The 15,755-nt window shown below is 45.4% G+C and overlaps 1 protein-coding gene across 1 annotated transcript; it reads right to left on the bottom strand.

The window, feature by feature from the left end:
• Positions 1-10,447: 10,447 nt before the first annotated feature.
• On the bottom strand, positions 10,448-15,517 carry LOC121134580 (WAP four-disulfide core domain protein 6A-like). Its single transcript, XM_040733092.1, has 4 exons — positions 15,353-15,517; positions 14,195-14,326; positions 11,568-11,735; positions 10,448-10,689 (listed from the first exon to the last, which is right to left on the bottom strand). Exons 1-4 carry the CDS (start codon positions 15,441-15,443, stop codon positions 10,664-10,666), a joined length of 417 nt encoding a protein of 138 aa, XP_040589026.1. The 5' UTR covers positions 15,444-15,517; the 3' UTR covers positions 10,448-10,663.
• Between the last annotated feature and the right edge of the window lie 238 nt (positions 15,518-15,755).

Raw genomic sequence — 15,755 nt, 5'->3', positions numbered from 1 at the left:
ATAAAGTTGATTAATGATCTTTCCAGGTCCTTGAAGAATTGTGATGGAATTTTGATAGGGATTGCATTGAATCTATAGACTGCTTTTGGCAAGATTGCCATTTTTATTATGTTGATCCTACCAATCCAAGAGCATGGGAGATCTTTCCATTTTCTGGTATCTTCTTTGATTTCTTTCTTCAAAGACACAAAGTTTTTGATATACAGGTCTTTCACTTCCTTGGTTAACATTATCCCCAGATATTTGATGCTGTTTTTGGCTATTGTAAAAGGTGATGTTTCTCTGATTTCTTTCTCAGTCACTTCATCATCTGTATACAAAGGGATATACCTTCTTCTCGGCACCACATGGAACCTTCTCTAAAATTGACCACATAATAGGAAACATAGCAAATCTCCACAGATACAAAAAAATTGGAATAACCCCCTGCATCTTATCAGACCACCATGCATTAACATTAGAATTCAACAATAACACAAATCGCAGAAACCCTACAAACTCATGGAGATTGAACAATGCACAATTGCACCATCCCTGGGTAAAGGAACAAATAAAAAAAGAAATTAAAGACTTCCTCGATCTCAATGAGAATGAAGACACAACATACACAAACTTATGGGACACTTTGAAAGCAGTGCTGAGAGGAAAGTTTATAGCACTAAGTGCCCACAAAAATGTTATATATGTATCACATATAAATGTGTGTGTGTGTGTGTGTGTGTGTGTGTGTGAGAGAGAGAGAGAGAGAGAGAGAGAGAGAGAGAGAGAGAGAGAGAGAGAGAGAATCACCTAACTTTATCCTGACTGAATGGCTCTACCTTTTGACGATCCCTCATAGCAGGCCATCCTGGGAGCTATATCTTCTCAACCTTCTTGGGCTCTGACATTCTTCATCTGCCTGCATGTCCTTTGGACCTGCTGAGGTTATTTTTATTTTCATTTTTTTGAGACAGGGTTTCTCTGTGTAGCTTTGGAGCCTATCCTGGCACTCACTCTGTAGACCAGGCTGGCCTCGAACTCACAGAGATCCACCTGCCTCTGCCTCCCAAGTGCTGGCTGAGATTAAAGGCATGCGCCACCAACGCCGGTGGAGGTTAAAAATTTTTAGCCACTTTTAACGGATAACTATATTTTCTGTTTGTTTTTGTTTTTTAAGATGATGTCCCAATACAACGCCCTGAATCCTGAAAAAAGAAAGTTACTGTTGCTTATGCTGACTTTGAACTTGGAGTGATCTTCCTTCACCTGCCTCTCACATAACAGTTACTACAGGCATGCACCACATGACCTGTTCATAACTGAGTTATTACAGGCATGCACCACATGACCTGCTCATAACTGAGTTATTACAGGCATGCAACACATGACCTGCTCATAACTGAATTCTAATGGTCTCGGATCTCCATCTAAAGGCACAGCCATCTCTTGTTGTCAGCAAGAAATGCACTTGACTGGCAAAAATAAACACACCTTTATGGAGAGAGAATGGAAGGCGCCCTCAAGCAACTGAAACTAGGAAGCAGACAGGTTTAGCTATACCAATCCTTGACAAAGTAGACTTCAAACCAAGCTTAGAAAAAACAAAGTCACTCCATGTCAATTAAGGAAACAATCCATCGAGAGGACAGTAAAACCTTAAACATATATGCATCAAACACTGGTGTGTACAGTTTCTTTAGACAAACAGCACTAGATGTAGAGATGGACCTCAGCTCAGTGATAGTGGGCAACTGTAATAACCCATTCTCAGCAGCTGATAGGTGATGTAGACACAACACCAACAAAGTGACATGAGAGTTAGACGGTATTGTAGAGCAAGTGGACTGAGCAGATGTTCCATTCTGACACTTCAGAGCATGTAGTCGTCTCTGCAATACAGAGAACTTTCTCTAAAACAGACGCAAAGCAAATTTTAATTCATACAAGAATATTGAAGCTGGGTGTGGAGGTACACACCTTTAGTCCTAGCTCTCAGGAGGCAGAGGCAGGTGGAGCTCTGAGTTTAAGACCAACTTAGTAGAATAAGTCCCAGGACAGCCAGGGCTGCACAGAGAAATCCTGTCTTTAAAAAAACAAAAGAAAGAAAATGTGGAGATACATTATTTATGATTTATTAAAGCTTCAAGCTGAAGGTCAGAAAAGCAAAGCAGCCAGCCACTAGCTCAGCTACCAGATCAGATCAAAGGGGTGATCCTCAAACTGCTCCCTCAGTTTCACTCAGCGCCTCAGATTCACTCAGACTGCTATGCTCCCTCAACGTGACTGGAGACTAACTCTCAGACTGAGTGTCATCTCTGAGACTCGGCTCCTGTCTTATATACCTCCCAAATGCTGGGACTAAAGGTGTGTAATCCCAGATGCTGAGGTCTCCTTTGTGTGATCTGGTTATTTTGTTTTGTTTTTGTTATTTTTAGGGCTAGATCAATTTCTTACGGTCAGTGTGGCCTTGAACTAACTGAGATCCATCTACTTCTTAATCCTGCTTCCTGGGATTAAAGGTGTGTACCACCATTGACTGATCTCTATAGTTTGAGTCTGGCTTTGTTTTCTGAATCTTTGGGTAAGCTTTGATAAATCATAAATAATACATCAACACATGAAAGAAAGAAATTTGAAATACTTTTTCACATTCTATCTGCTTATGATGGGCTAAAACTAGAAATCAAGAGCGAAGAACCTATAGAAAGGCAAACACTCATGAAGACTGAATGACCTACTCCTGCAGGCAGCTGTGTGCCCCACTGTGACCCCAGTGCTCTCAGAGAACACAGTTTCACGATGAATGGATCACCAGAATGTCAAAAGGAAAAAACCTCAGTCCCTAGCATCAAAGGAAATGCAGAAGCCAGGCATGGTGTTGCATTCCTTTAATCTCAGACAGAGGCAGGAGGATCTCTGTGAGTACAAGGCCAGCCTGGGCTCCAAAGTAAGTTCCGGACAAGCAGGGGCTACACAGAGATCTTGTCTCAAAACAAAACAAAACAAAACAAACAAACAAACCCCAATGGAACTTCTGGGACATGATTAAAACATTTCTAAGAGAAACATTCATAGCAGCTACAAGTGCCTATATTTTAAAAATCAAGGTGCTAGTGAGATAGGTCTGTTGGAGAAAGTTCTTTTTTGTTGTTGTTGTTTTTTGTTTTTTCAAGACAGGGTTTCTCTGTTTTGTTTTGGAGCCTGTCCTGGAACTTGCTCGGTAGACCAGGCTGGTCTCGAACTCACAGAGATCCTCCTGCTTCTGCTTCCCGAGTGCTGGGATTAAAGGCATGTGCCACCACCGCCCAGCGGGGAAAGTTCTTATAAGCACAGAAACCTGATTCTGACACACATAACCTACATAAAATGACACGCATGGTAGCAACAGCTTGTAATCTGCTAGGAAGGCACAGATGAGCAGATCTCTGGGACTTACTGGCCAGTCAGTCTAGCTTGCTTCATGAGTTCCAGGCCAGTGAGAGACCCACTTTCCAAAAACCAAGGTGAATGGCATCGTTGGGGTGATATTCAAGGTTGATCTCTATACTCCATACACATGCATACATACTAACACACACACACACACACAGAGAGAGAGAGAGAGAGAGAGAGAGAGAGAGAGAGAGAGAGAGAGAGAGAGAGAGAGAGAGAGAGAGAGAGAGAGAAATTACAAGTGTTGTGCCCAAGTTGTAAAGTCCCCAGAGACCACCAGGAAGACAGACCCACTAAACTGCAAGAGCAAGGTTTAATGATTGTTCATCCACCCATGACAGGGACCCCGTCTGGCTAGCTGTCGCAGTAGCCTCCAGAGGGAGTTCCCTGCCTACTGTTAGTTTTATAGAGAAAAGTTACAGGATTACATCAGTAGTTATGGGTTGGTTTCTGATTGGTTGATATTTGGGAACAACTAGGAGCATTTCTCAAAGTCATATTTTTGGCATGAAATACCTGTCTGTGTACCAATTATTTTCATTGGCCAGTGCTGAGAGGGAACATTCTGTGGTTTCTATGGCATTGTCTTGTTACTTGCAGGTGGCCTGTTGCACATAGATACCAATACACTTCAGAACTGTATCCTGGACACTACAGGGGAGGTTTTGGTCTCCCCTGGATTTTCTTTTGTGGCCAAATAATTTCTAGGAATCCAGCATCTAGGAGGCTGGGGGAGGATGGTCTGGAGTTTCTTTGTGTTCAGTTTTGGCCCTAGACTCCAGGATGCCAGAGGCCTACGTGTCTTTTCTGTAGCCTGTCATGACTGCTATAGCAGGGGCTGAGTGAGGGTCTGGTCCCTTTATTTCTAAATTATTAGAAGTAAAGCCCTTGAGTTTAGTTTACCCCTTTCAACAAGTAAATAGCTTAATGACACACCTCAGGATCTTAGAGAAACAAGACCAAGTCAACCCTCAAATCACTAGATGGAAAGAAATAGTGAGTATCAAGGCAGAAAATAATGATATAGAAATGAAAATACAAAAAGATTAGTGAAACAGAGTCAGATGTTGACATTATAAACAGTATTGAGAAATTCACCATAAGTGAATGAAGATCCAAATTAGTAAAATTAGAGACAGGAAAGGAGACATTACAACAGGTATCAATGAAACTCAGATCACTGGGTCATACTTTGAAAATCTGTGTTCTAATACACTGGAAAATCTAGAAGATGTTGGATCAATTCCTAGACATGTATTATTACTTATTAAAATTAGGCTAAGGAGATATAAATAACTTAAACATATTCAAGACAAGTAATGATATTGAATTGATAACAACAAGTCTTTCAATGGAAAAAAAATCCAGCCCAGATGTTTTCAGTTTAATTCTGTAAAGAAGCAGCAACTAACTCTTAAAACTGTTTCATACATTGTTGGGGGATATTCAATTACAATGTGAACCCCGAGTTTGCACTTGCATTAATTCCATAAAATTAACCTTGGGGTCAGGCGGTTGAGTTAGCAACTGGTTGACAGGAAGTAATCATAGAGCAACAGAGGGCATCGGGAACAGACAGAGGGACACACCATATGTAGCAGGGAGGGGAGACTTGTTATTGCTGTTGTTGTTGTTTGGTGGAGCAGGGCACTCTCTTTCAGTGAAGCCAGCAAGGAGAGGAGGTTAGCTAGATGCTCCTCAACCTCTCTAAGTTAACAGGTTTTCACCCCAGCCTTTGAATCTCGAGTCTTACTTATAAATAGAGCGATAGAGATTTAGTTAAAGCTACTTTTAGTGGCAGCAGCAGAGCCAGTGCCTGCAGGAACAGTCTGGGCTGCTCCCAGAGAAGCAGGCTGATAACAGCAGTCACAATTGTTACCTGAAATAGCAGTAGATTAAGGTGCTGTGTAGATGTGTGGAAGATAAAAATGACAATACATTGGCAAGTGAAGGAATGATACTAGGCTCTTTTTACAAATCCAGTATTACTCTGACTCTAAAATCAGATACACAACAGTGAAAAAAGAGAAAGTTATAATCCAATTTTCTTGGTAAATATAGATGCAAATTATTACTAAAACACTTGTGAACTGAATTCAACAGCACATCAACAATGACTATGTGGGCTTCATTCCAGGGATGCAAAGATGGTTCAACATATAAAAATGAATAGAGCTAATAGATCACATTAATATAAGTCTCATGATCATCTAAATGGATGTAGAAAAGTGATTTGACAAAGCCCAGCATCCCATCCTGATAAATGCCCAGAAGAAAATAGGACTAGTGGGAATATAATTCAATGTAATAAAACCCATATGTGAGAAAATAGACCCAAGCATGGGCTGTTCCCTCGCCTTTGCTCACCCACCAAAGTGAGACGGTAAGATCCTACTTCTGAGGACACCACTTATTTGGGATGCATGACACAAGGAAATTAATCATGGTCTGACCAAGAAACTCTCCCTGCTGTCTAGCTCTCATAATGTCAGAAAGTGTTATGCCAGCTGCTGGGGGAGAAAGACATCTTACCCAGCACTGGACCCTGCACACTACAATATGGACTTGCCAGGTTAGATGTGTCCACTGGGGCATTAGTGGTATGAAGGTTATAGGGGTAACCCACCATCAAAACCAACCGTTTGATTGGATATGAGGCCTGCTATGCAGGAAGGATGCCATGTCTAGTACTGTAAACTTAATCAAAAGCCCTTGACTAGGGAGATCACAGGCCCTGGAAGACGAGAGACCTATTAAATGGCCAAACTTCCCAACTGCATTCTAAATGTACATTTAAACATGAATGTGTATTTTATGTGTGTGACTGTTTTGTCTGTATGTATATATGTGCACCGCATGTGTGCCTGGTGCCTACAGAGGCCAGAAGAGATCATCGGAGCTCCTGGAACTGAATTTGCAGACAGTCATGAGCTGCTTATGTGGCTGCTAGGATCTCAACATAGGTCCTCTTCAAGAGCAGCAAGTGATCTTAACTGTGGAGCCATCTCTCCGATCCCCTAACTATATGTGTTTATACTCATCGGTTTACACTGCTCTCAGCTTGGGTTGGAGAAGATTCTCCTTGGAGAGGGATGTGGTTAAATGCAGAAACTTGTAACTGTTGACAATACTGAGAATAAGTGACAATGAGCTCAGCCATAGATAGAATGTCTATATGAAACCCTCACCCCACCCCACACCCTCACCCAAGGCTCAGAGTGCAGTGCAGTAGAGGAGGCCAGGGATTTGTGGGGGCTGTTAGAAAAGGCAGGCTTCAGGAGTATAAGTGCTGTTATACACACAAACACGTGGTGCCTGTGTTTCCCACACAAGACTATCACAAGATCAAGAGAGTTAAAAATTCCAACATGAAGGAGGGACTGGCTGGTGATGTCTTACCCCCAGCTGAGGAGCTAATGGCAACTGATGGCTTCTGAGGGAGGAGAGCTACTACTGTCTGGAGGGCCAGCCTCCAGAAGTGCAGGGCCTTTATGCTAAGAATTTTCTATCTAAGGGTGTTTAGGAGAAAAGACACTCACACTCTCTTGATGGCTTCCTTCTTTATTCTCTGTTCTTCTCATGTTCTTTCTATTATATGCTTTTTTCCTACAACTTATACACCCCAACAACAATTTTCAGGCAATATAGGAATTACAATGTGATTAAATTATATTTTTCAAATGAATTATTATAAGAATACAAGTAAAATATGTTTTTCATCTCCCTTACATGATTAAACATTTTACATATTATAGGTGAAAAACAAATTATCCCAAGAACCCACATACATTCACACCCAGACAACTTGCTATATATTAACTGCATGGGCAACAAGGTATTCTTCTCGTTAGGTCTTTCACTGCCAGGCAGCATTTTGCAGTTACAAAGAAAAGGCCAATTATTTTCTTACTTACCTTGAAAGATAATTGTATAAGGAATCTTAAAGGAACAACAAACCTAAACTTTTATATATGGAAAAGAATCAACCAACTCAACTTTAAATCTTTAGGGCACATGTCCACTCATCAATACTTTTTTATATCGGGAGATTGGAGGCAGAAATGGGTATAAGGTCATCAACCAGTCCTACCAAGAAAGGTCCATCAGTCAATGATAATTGTGCTGCTTTGTTCTTGTTCCCTGATCTTAAAGAGTTCCTCACTCAACTGTGTGCGTTTCTAAAACTTCAGATTGTCTTCTTGGAGTTTTCACCTCAAAGCTATTTAACAAAAACATCTTAGTCTAACTTTGTTATTTTCAAAGCTTTGTTTCAGCTGTGATGCACTCCAAAACCTGTGAACACGTCTCCCAACATGAATGTTAAAAGAATCTAAACTATCTGGACTACTAGGACTAAATTGTTAATCCTTAACTTGAGCTACAATCCATGCAGCTCCTTAGGTGAAACTCACAGACCCTCACTGGGTAGCATTTCCTTGTATTATTTATTCATCAAAACTCTGTATAGGGTATCATTATTATTATCGATTAGATAATACAGCTTGGGGACGAATCATTTTCTTGACAATCCAAAGATAAAAATTTCCAGTAGAACAGGATGTCTCCATGAGATAAACACACTACATACAGGCAGGGGGGATCTCCCCCACACCCATAGCAGCAGCAAACATGTAAAGGGACAGCGGAAACAGAAGACATTATGGAGTCTATAGTTCCATGGCCTTGCCTAAATGAGATTCACCCATCAGAGAGCTTCCTCCTGGTGGGCTGACACCTTGAAATTCAATTGCCCACTTGTTCCTCTGATGTGGTTACTGGCAGAAAGCCACTTTTCTTTGTGGGGCAAGTGGCTTTGGGTTGATTGCCCATGTCCCAGTGCAGGACCCCATACAGGAGCACACATGGGCAGAACTAATTGGAATTTGTAGATTCCACTCAAACTACTCACAGAGTTTGAGTAGAGATGGAAATTATGTTTTGGGGTGAGTGAATGGGACAGGGGAGAAGAGAGGGAATGGATACAGTTAAGATACATTGCATGCACTTATAAAAATCTTTAAGATATGCAGAATTTCAATGAGAAAGAATGCATTTTTTAACTCTTTGAGGGAATGTTCATAAGTTTGCATGTAGGGGTTGTGGACTTGAACATACTTCTTAGCTACTGGAGGACAGCTTCTGCGTCCCTTCCGTCTTGTGGGAGGTAGCGGCTGGTATTTGGGACCGCTTTTTAGTTTTCTAGTGGTTTGGTGGGATCCGGGCGGCACTTTCTTCCTGGGGTTTTCACCTCATCTGACAAGCTACTGTGCTGAGCCGCTTACTTGACCACCCATCATTTGGGGCTTATCCAGGGCTGCCAATCAGAGCCCCATGAGCCTCTCTAACACAACTGGTTCCTGGGACTGGAGTCTGTGACACCTGCTCCCAGCCGCTCATCACCCAAAGACCCCCAGCCCTACCACCAGGAACTCTGCCTGCCTGGGAAGTCACATGATGCGTCTTTGCTTTATTTTATTAGTTAAAGCAGAGCATACCTAGCTTCAGTGATGGGGCCTGGACCCCACGCGCGGGAGAATGCCGACTCTCTGCTTCAAAACTGCTGTGCACCACTTCCGCCTTCACCTGGCTTTCTCCTCTGTTCCTCTTCGGCTCCTCTGTGCTTCCTCGTGTCTCCCCCACAATATTTGGTTTGGGGGTTCTGGCACACGCTGTGCAACTGTGTCTCTGCTACAGCCCGGGGAAGTAACTCTATGAGCGGCTTCAAATGTGGATTTACCACGCAGGGGAGCTCCAGCTTCTGATCCCAAAGATGTGAGGAGGAAGGCCACCGACCCAAATCATCATAGCTTAATTAATTAAAGCAAGCTTCTTCATTCCTGTATACAGGCTGCCTTTCCCTAAGATGGGGTACAAGAGCTCAGCATTGGTCACGAGGAAATAAGGTTTTCACAGCTCAGGGATGCCGGTTTCCAAGTGGGGCTTTGGTGGGATTATAGGAGCAGAGCATAAGCATAACAAGTTAGTCATAATGACCTTCTGAAAGAGAAGCGTAATTACAAGGTGGTCATGACAACAGGTATTCATAACAACCTTTTGAAACAAAGGTAGGGAGGCAAGATGGTTATAAACAGCTTCTGAAACAGAAACACGGTTGCTGTTTCCTGGAACAGGCAGCACGGAGCCATTTGTAGTTAAGGTCACAGATGGGGCATTGCCCAGTCCTTGAGAAACAGAGGTTTAATCATAACAGGAAGGAACAGTTGGTCTTCTGTAAGATGGCTTTTACACGTAAGATGTAGGCAGGCTGGTTCATCCCAGCCCCAGAGCCCCTCCCTTGAGCAGGTGGAAATGGCCTTGGCTCTTGTGCTTACTCAATTAAATGATGGTAACAGTTCTAACCACGTCAGTCAAACTGCCTTCCTTTCCCACTCTTGTATCACGCTTCTCCTGGGTCAGCCAGCGTTAGAACGGAGGCCAGCGTTTCGGGCATCCACCAGAAGGAAGTTGAATTAGGGACATATTAGGTTGGGGATAAGTGGGATGCGTATAGTGTAGAACGTTGCTCATTGCAGCCCTGGCATAACAATGGCTGAAAGGAATAACCCCACTGCATAGTGTGTCAGCTCCCTTGACACTGAGGCATGAGGCTGGAGGTTGCATTCTGGAGCACTTGTCCCTGGCTCTGGAAGGACATGGGTGTGGAAGAAGGCAACTTCTTAAATGTGTTGAGCCAGAAAAGCAAGTGTCTGAAAAGTTTCTATGAATATGAGAGACAACATTTGAAATAGAAAACAAACCTCTCAGAGCCTGCGAGACAGCTCAGCTGGTAAAAAGTGTTCCACTGAGCCTAATACATCAAGTTTGCTATCTGGGACACACAGGAGGGAAAGAGAGAGCTGACTCCTGGGCGTGCATGTGTGTGTGCATGCACTCGTGTTGCTGGGGACAGAAGGCTGTGAACAGATGTGAACACCTGCAGACAACAGATGAGTTATTCAGAATCAGAGACATCAGAACTCACAGGATCCTTTATTAGGAAGAACTAGAGTCTTCATAGGAATAAAAGAGCCCTGGAAGTTGAGGTGATGGGGGTGTTACACTGAGAAGGGGTCAAGGTTGAAGCGCATTACATCTGAAGAGAAGCTGGGGTGATGGAAAGGGAATAAGCAAATTTTGGGGTCTATTGTGGGAACAGCCAAAGTCTTAGTGGGTATGACTTGGCCAGTGCCAGCCAATCCAGAGCATCTGTTGGGTTCACGGAAGGAAGCCAAGACCTGGAGCCTCTTCCAGCTCAACCTTGTAGCCAGGAAGACAGGGCTGCAAGACACAAGGGTCAGGATGGAGATGCTTGGCTTCAGTCACCGTAGCAACCAGATCTTTCAGCTAATTGCTGAGAGCTGCCATGGGAGCATACAGCAGGTGACAATTAGTGCTCAACATGCCAACCCATCAGATCCATGATTTCCTGATGGGGAGCCCCACTTGGAGAGGTCATGGGGTCACAGGCTGTGGAAACCAGTTGCTCCTGTCTGTAATTTCTTCTAGTCATCAAAATTATACATATTAAGCATCATCTTCCTGACTGTCTACAGCTACACATATGCCCAGTAGATGGAATATTTTCATGAGATAAACACACAAGCAGTGGGGCTACACCCAAAGCTGTTATTAGGGAAGAAATGAAGTGACACATGAGAGAAATTACAGACAGGAACAATTAGTTTCCATAACCCATGACCCCATGGCTTTGACAAGGAGGCCTTCTCACCAGGGAACCATGTGTCTGATGGGTTGACCCACTGAACACGTAACACCTGTATACGCCCACAGCAGCTCTCGGCAGCTAACGGAAAGGGAAGGGATAATTTTCACATCCTCAGGCATGCAAGGAAACTGAAGGGATGTGAGTGCTGGGCTCAGAGTAACTACACCTTCTGAGTGATAGCGCTTTATTCCTGTTGTTTCAGGGTGGTGACCCTGGCAGCTCGCATGCTCCTTCTCTGAGCTGGCCTGGGCACTCCCCGCTCCTGTGTGTGTTCCCACTACTCACCTCAGACTTGCAGGCATCCCTTTGCCAACTGCCTCCCTCCTATCCTCTCTTTCCCATCTCCTTCCATGTGCACCTCCAGGACTGCTCAGGTCTTGGAAAGCACTGATGCTCGCATAGCTGGAGGTTGGGGACCTTGAGCACTTACGCTTCTTTTTACAGATGGCGATACAGACATCTTTGCTTTGGAAGTTGTTAAGGTTCCCTTGGCAACCACCATAGATGAATTCAGTACAGGTCTTAGTTTCTTTATTATACCACCAGCGTCGAAAGGAAGCCAAGCAGGGCCCAGCAACCTGTGGCAGACTGCATACGTCTGTGGGGGAATCATGGAGACAGATACTTGGACGCCTGTCTCCTAGGGGACAACCCCATCCCTCCCTCCCTTTGTCTATCTCAGCGCCTTGCTTCCAGGTCAGTGGCAACTCTGACCAGTCACTGCGGCCTCTTTGGTCTTGGTTTCCTCATCTGCAGGATGATAACACAAAGTACCACCTTGTTTGTCGGGACAGGACTGCCGCAGGAGCAGATGTGGCCATGGCACACAGCTCTTTCACTGTCTCTCCTCAGCATCGGAACCATGACTTAGTGATGATTCTGTTTCATAAATGGCTCTCTTTTCTTTCCTCTCTGACAGGAATGGCCACCATCTAAGTTCAAACATCTCCAGTCTACTGGACATGAGGTTCCAGAGTAACTGATCCACTAGCTCAGGACAAAGTTATCTCCCAAACCCCAAAATCCAGTCAGTGGTGGCACACACCTTTAATCCCAGCACTCGGGAGGCAGAGGCAGGTGGATCTCTGTGAGTTCGAGGCCAGCCTGGTCTACAAGAGCTAGTTCCAGGACAGCCTCCAATGCCACAGAGAACCCCTATCTGGAAAAAAAGGAAAAAAAAGACATCAGCTGATTGCCAAATCCAAAAATCCATGTCTGCCCTCTCTGCAGCTTCTCTCTTTTGCTTCTCCCTCTTGAACGTCACCGTGTTCTCCCCTCTCCATGCCTTCACACCTGCTCAACTCTAGAGCTGCTCTTGCTGGCAAGACACACTCCTATTCATTCTTCAAAACCCTTCCAGTAGCCAGGTGTAGTGGCATTCACCTGCACTTGGGAAGCTGAGGCAGGAGGTTTGCAACAATTTCAAGGCTGCCTTGAGCTGTGTGGAAAATCCTGTCTCCAATATCCAAACACTCCCAGGTGTCAGAGCCTTTCTGATGTCTCCTGGGTCCACATTTTACCCCTTGATTTTTGTGCATCCTTTTTATGTCTGTGATGAGGATTTGTGTTGGGTTTACCCATATTTTCTGACTGCTGGAGAATGTGAGCTCTTCCTGTACCTTAGCCTGGTACAGCAGTTCTGAGAGGATCATTGGGCAAGGAGTGGACATTTCAGGAATGTTCTCAGAAGGAAGGAAGGAAAGAAGCAAAGATCCCAAACTTAAGCATTTCATGAACAATTAACCCCCCACTGGAAGATACCATCACAACCACACAAGTTTAGCTATTCAAGTGCTGCCCATAGGGTTTAGCATTTGACACAAGCTAAACTTCCCCCTGTGTGGCAGCCCTCTTACTGTTCTCATTGTACAGGTAGAGGACCTGAGACTTGGAGAAGTGCGGTGACTCTCCTGATGTCACATAGCTGGTGAGGGAGTTAAATGTAGATGACCCACCAGGTATGGTGGTGCACGCTTAGAACCCCAGACATCAGAAGGCTGAGGCAGGAGGATGTCAGAACTAAAGAAGACCACAGTCAGAGGTCGGGACCACAGGAAGGAGCAATTCCAGACCCCCAAGTGCCCTCCCTCGTCCAGCTTCCCCTTCTCTGCTTGCCCGTATTTCCAGGCCTGGTCATTTGTCTCCTAACACAGAGCCTTCCCATGATTGCCTGCTGCTGTCTGGAGGCTACTCCTCCCTGTGTTTGCCTGAACAAGACCCAAGTTCAGATTCCAAGTTCTACGTGCTTTCCCCAGGAAAAGCTTAGGTGGCCACAGTGAGCAGGTGGAGTCCATCATCGGTGTCACTAACACCCGCAAATATTTGTTGATTGATAAAATGAGTGAATAGTTTTGACAGTCTTTTGTAGAGCTCAAGGATATGAGCAGAGAGAAGGGAGTATGGGAGGCTAAGTTGATGAGGTCAGGAGTCCTGGGTTTTATGTTAGTCCGAGGCCGGGACAAACAAGCCAGGGGAAACCCTACACCTGCCTTCGCTTATGCACTCAGACACACTGTTGCTCTTAATGAGACTTTGGTAGTTACTTGGCATCTCGGAACAGCACCTGAGAGTAGCCAAGGGGTCACATGATTCAGTAACAATATCCATCTTATAAAAGGGACAACCGAGGTTCAAAATGGAATGGCCTAGTCTAGATAAAAGGCTCATTAAGAGCACTTACTGCCCTTTCAGAAGACCCGGGTCCAGTTCCCAGGCCCCACATGGGAGCTCACAACCACTTATGTCACCAGTTCCAGGGACTATGATACCCTCTTCTCTCCTCCATGGGCACTGTACGCATTTGGTGTGCATACATACATGCAAGCAAAACATCCTTACACATAAAAATCATAATCTTTTTAAAAGAAAAAGTGATATTGTTCACTTCCTATACTGAAATGGAAGAAAACTGAAAAAGGACAGTGTCCTGGTCCAGCACTGTCAAACTCTGCACCAATCAGCTGCTGTGAGAATCTTGGGGAAAAAATAACCCTCAGGGGAAGAGAAGGCAGTGCCAGGATAGGAGGGCAGGAACTTTCCAGAGGACCAGCCAGGTACCTTCGTTGGGGTCCACACATTTTTTCCCGCAGGCAAACATGCAGCACCTCTTGTTGTCTGGACACTGTCTGACCCTTGTACATTGGCTTCTTTCTTCAAGTCCACATTTCACTCTGTCTCTTGGGCACGATCCTACAGCAGGAGAAGGTGTGGTTCCTTGAGGTGTTGAAGGAGATACTGTTGTCCCTTCCCGGTCCCGGGGCACCACTGCAGAGCTGAAACCCTCAGGGTTTCACAGCACTGGCCACAGCTCCACTATGTTGCCTGAGCACCTAACCCCCAGGACTTCCCTCGCCCTCTCTCCACCACCTACAAGATCCCCCCGCAAGAGGGACCGCTGCTTTGCGACTGCTCCGATCATTTGCCTTTGCCTTGGCTGACCCCGTGGCTCTCACTGTTTGCCTAGATTGCCGTCCTGAATGTGGTCCTGAAGGTTAATGGAGCAAAGTTTGAAAAGCCTTGGTCAAGATGCCTGGGCTAAAAGCACGGAGGTTGATACTGACGAAGCGCTTACTAAGCACGTGGCCTGTCTCCTTCCTCCTCCCTACACAATTCCGAGTGAGCCCTCTCAGTGTTCCACAGTGAACAGAGGCATCCACAGCAAGGGATGCCTTCGGGCATGCGCAGGGCCACGCAACTACCAAGGAGTGGACCCGGAATTCCCACCTGACACGTGGCCTTCGAAGCCTTCACTTTGCCCTCTACCGTCAAGTGCTCAGTGTGTTTTAGTGGATAAGGATGAAGTCTCCAGGCTTCACCATTGAAGGGACCCTGGGGGCTGTTGCTTAGCGCACAGGTAAGGTCCTGTGTGGATGCAGGACAGCTTTGGGAGCTCAGTGGTTGTGAAGGGAGAGGCTCACCCTTAAATGAAAACCCCGTTGGCTATTTAATCCCCAGTGTCCATTTAATGCACACTAGTCCTGGCACCTCCATGAAGCATTCCTTAAAATGGTGGAGAGTCGACTGCCACAGACCGAGGACTCTGTGTTCACCCAGGACGTCTCTCCAGGACGGTGGGAAAACAATGATCCCAAACATCTCACTCCCACGCGGGGCCCGAGGCTGCAGTGGGAAAACACTCCCGTGTGCAGCGGGTTTTGTTCTTCGGCCCCAGGAAGTTTCTTCTCTCCGTGATAAGAACTGTACCCCAGTACTTACTGACAAAGAACCCCTCTGCCAGCTCAGGTTCCCAGATGCCCCACAGGAAGATGAAGGGGCCCAGGAATGGCAGAAGTCCCCAGAGCCTCATTTTAGGAAGCAGTATCCTGGTTGGAGGTCGTACGCTGGGAGGAGCAGGTCAGTGGCTCCGGCCTCTGCTCCGGGGCTCTGTGCCCCAACCTCCCAGGAAAGCGAATCTGGACAGGAGCCAGTCATGTTCCCTCCCGGAGGCCATCAGTGGCCTAACTACCCACAGTGCACACTGGAGGAAAGGTCTCTGACCTGTGGTCTGGGCCTCTGCAATCTGAGGTTCTCTGGCTCTCTGACCTACTAGGGAGAGGGGTGCACTTGCTTGGGGTCTTCTAGAATCTCTTAGCAAAGTTATGTGAATTCTAGAACCTTC

The sequence above is a fragment of the Mesocricetus auratus genome, unplaced genomic scaffold, assembly GCF_017639785.1.
Source record: "Mesocricetus auratus isolate SY011 unplaced genomic scaffold, BCM_Maur_2.0 Super-Scaffold_100028, whole genome shotgun sequence".
Taxonomy (NCBI): Eukaryota; Metazoa; Chordata; class Mammalia; order Rodentia; family Cricetidae; genus Mesocricetus; species Mesocricetus auratus.
Note: the sequence above shows the minus strand (reverse complement) of the source record. Positions and strands in the feature narration are given on the sequence as shown.

Excerpts from the sequence above, each read along its gene's own strand:
- LOC121134580 (XM_040733092.1), bottom strand. The coding sequence starts at position 15,443 with ATGAGGCTCTGGGGACTTCTGCCATTCCTGGGCCCCTTCATCTTCCTG. Across the intron at positions 14,327-15,352 it reads GGCAGAGGGGTTCTTTGTCA|GATCGTGCCCAAGAGACAGA; the intron begins GTAAGTACTGGG and ends CTCCTGCTGTAG. Across the intron at positions 10,690-11,567 it reads CGCCATCTGTAAAAAGAAGC|CCCTGTCTTCCTGGCTACAA; the intron begins GTAAGTGCTCAA and ends TGTGTCTTGCAG.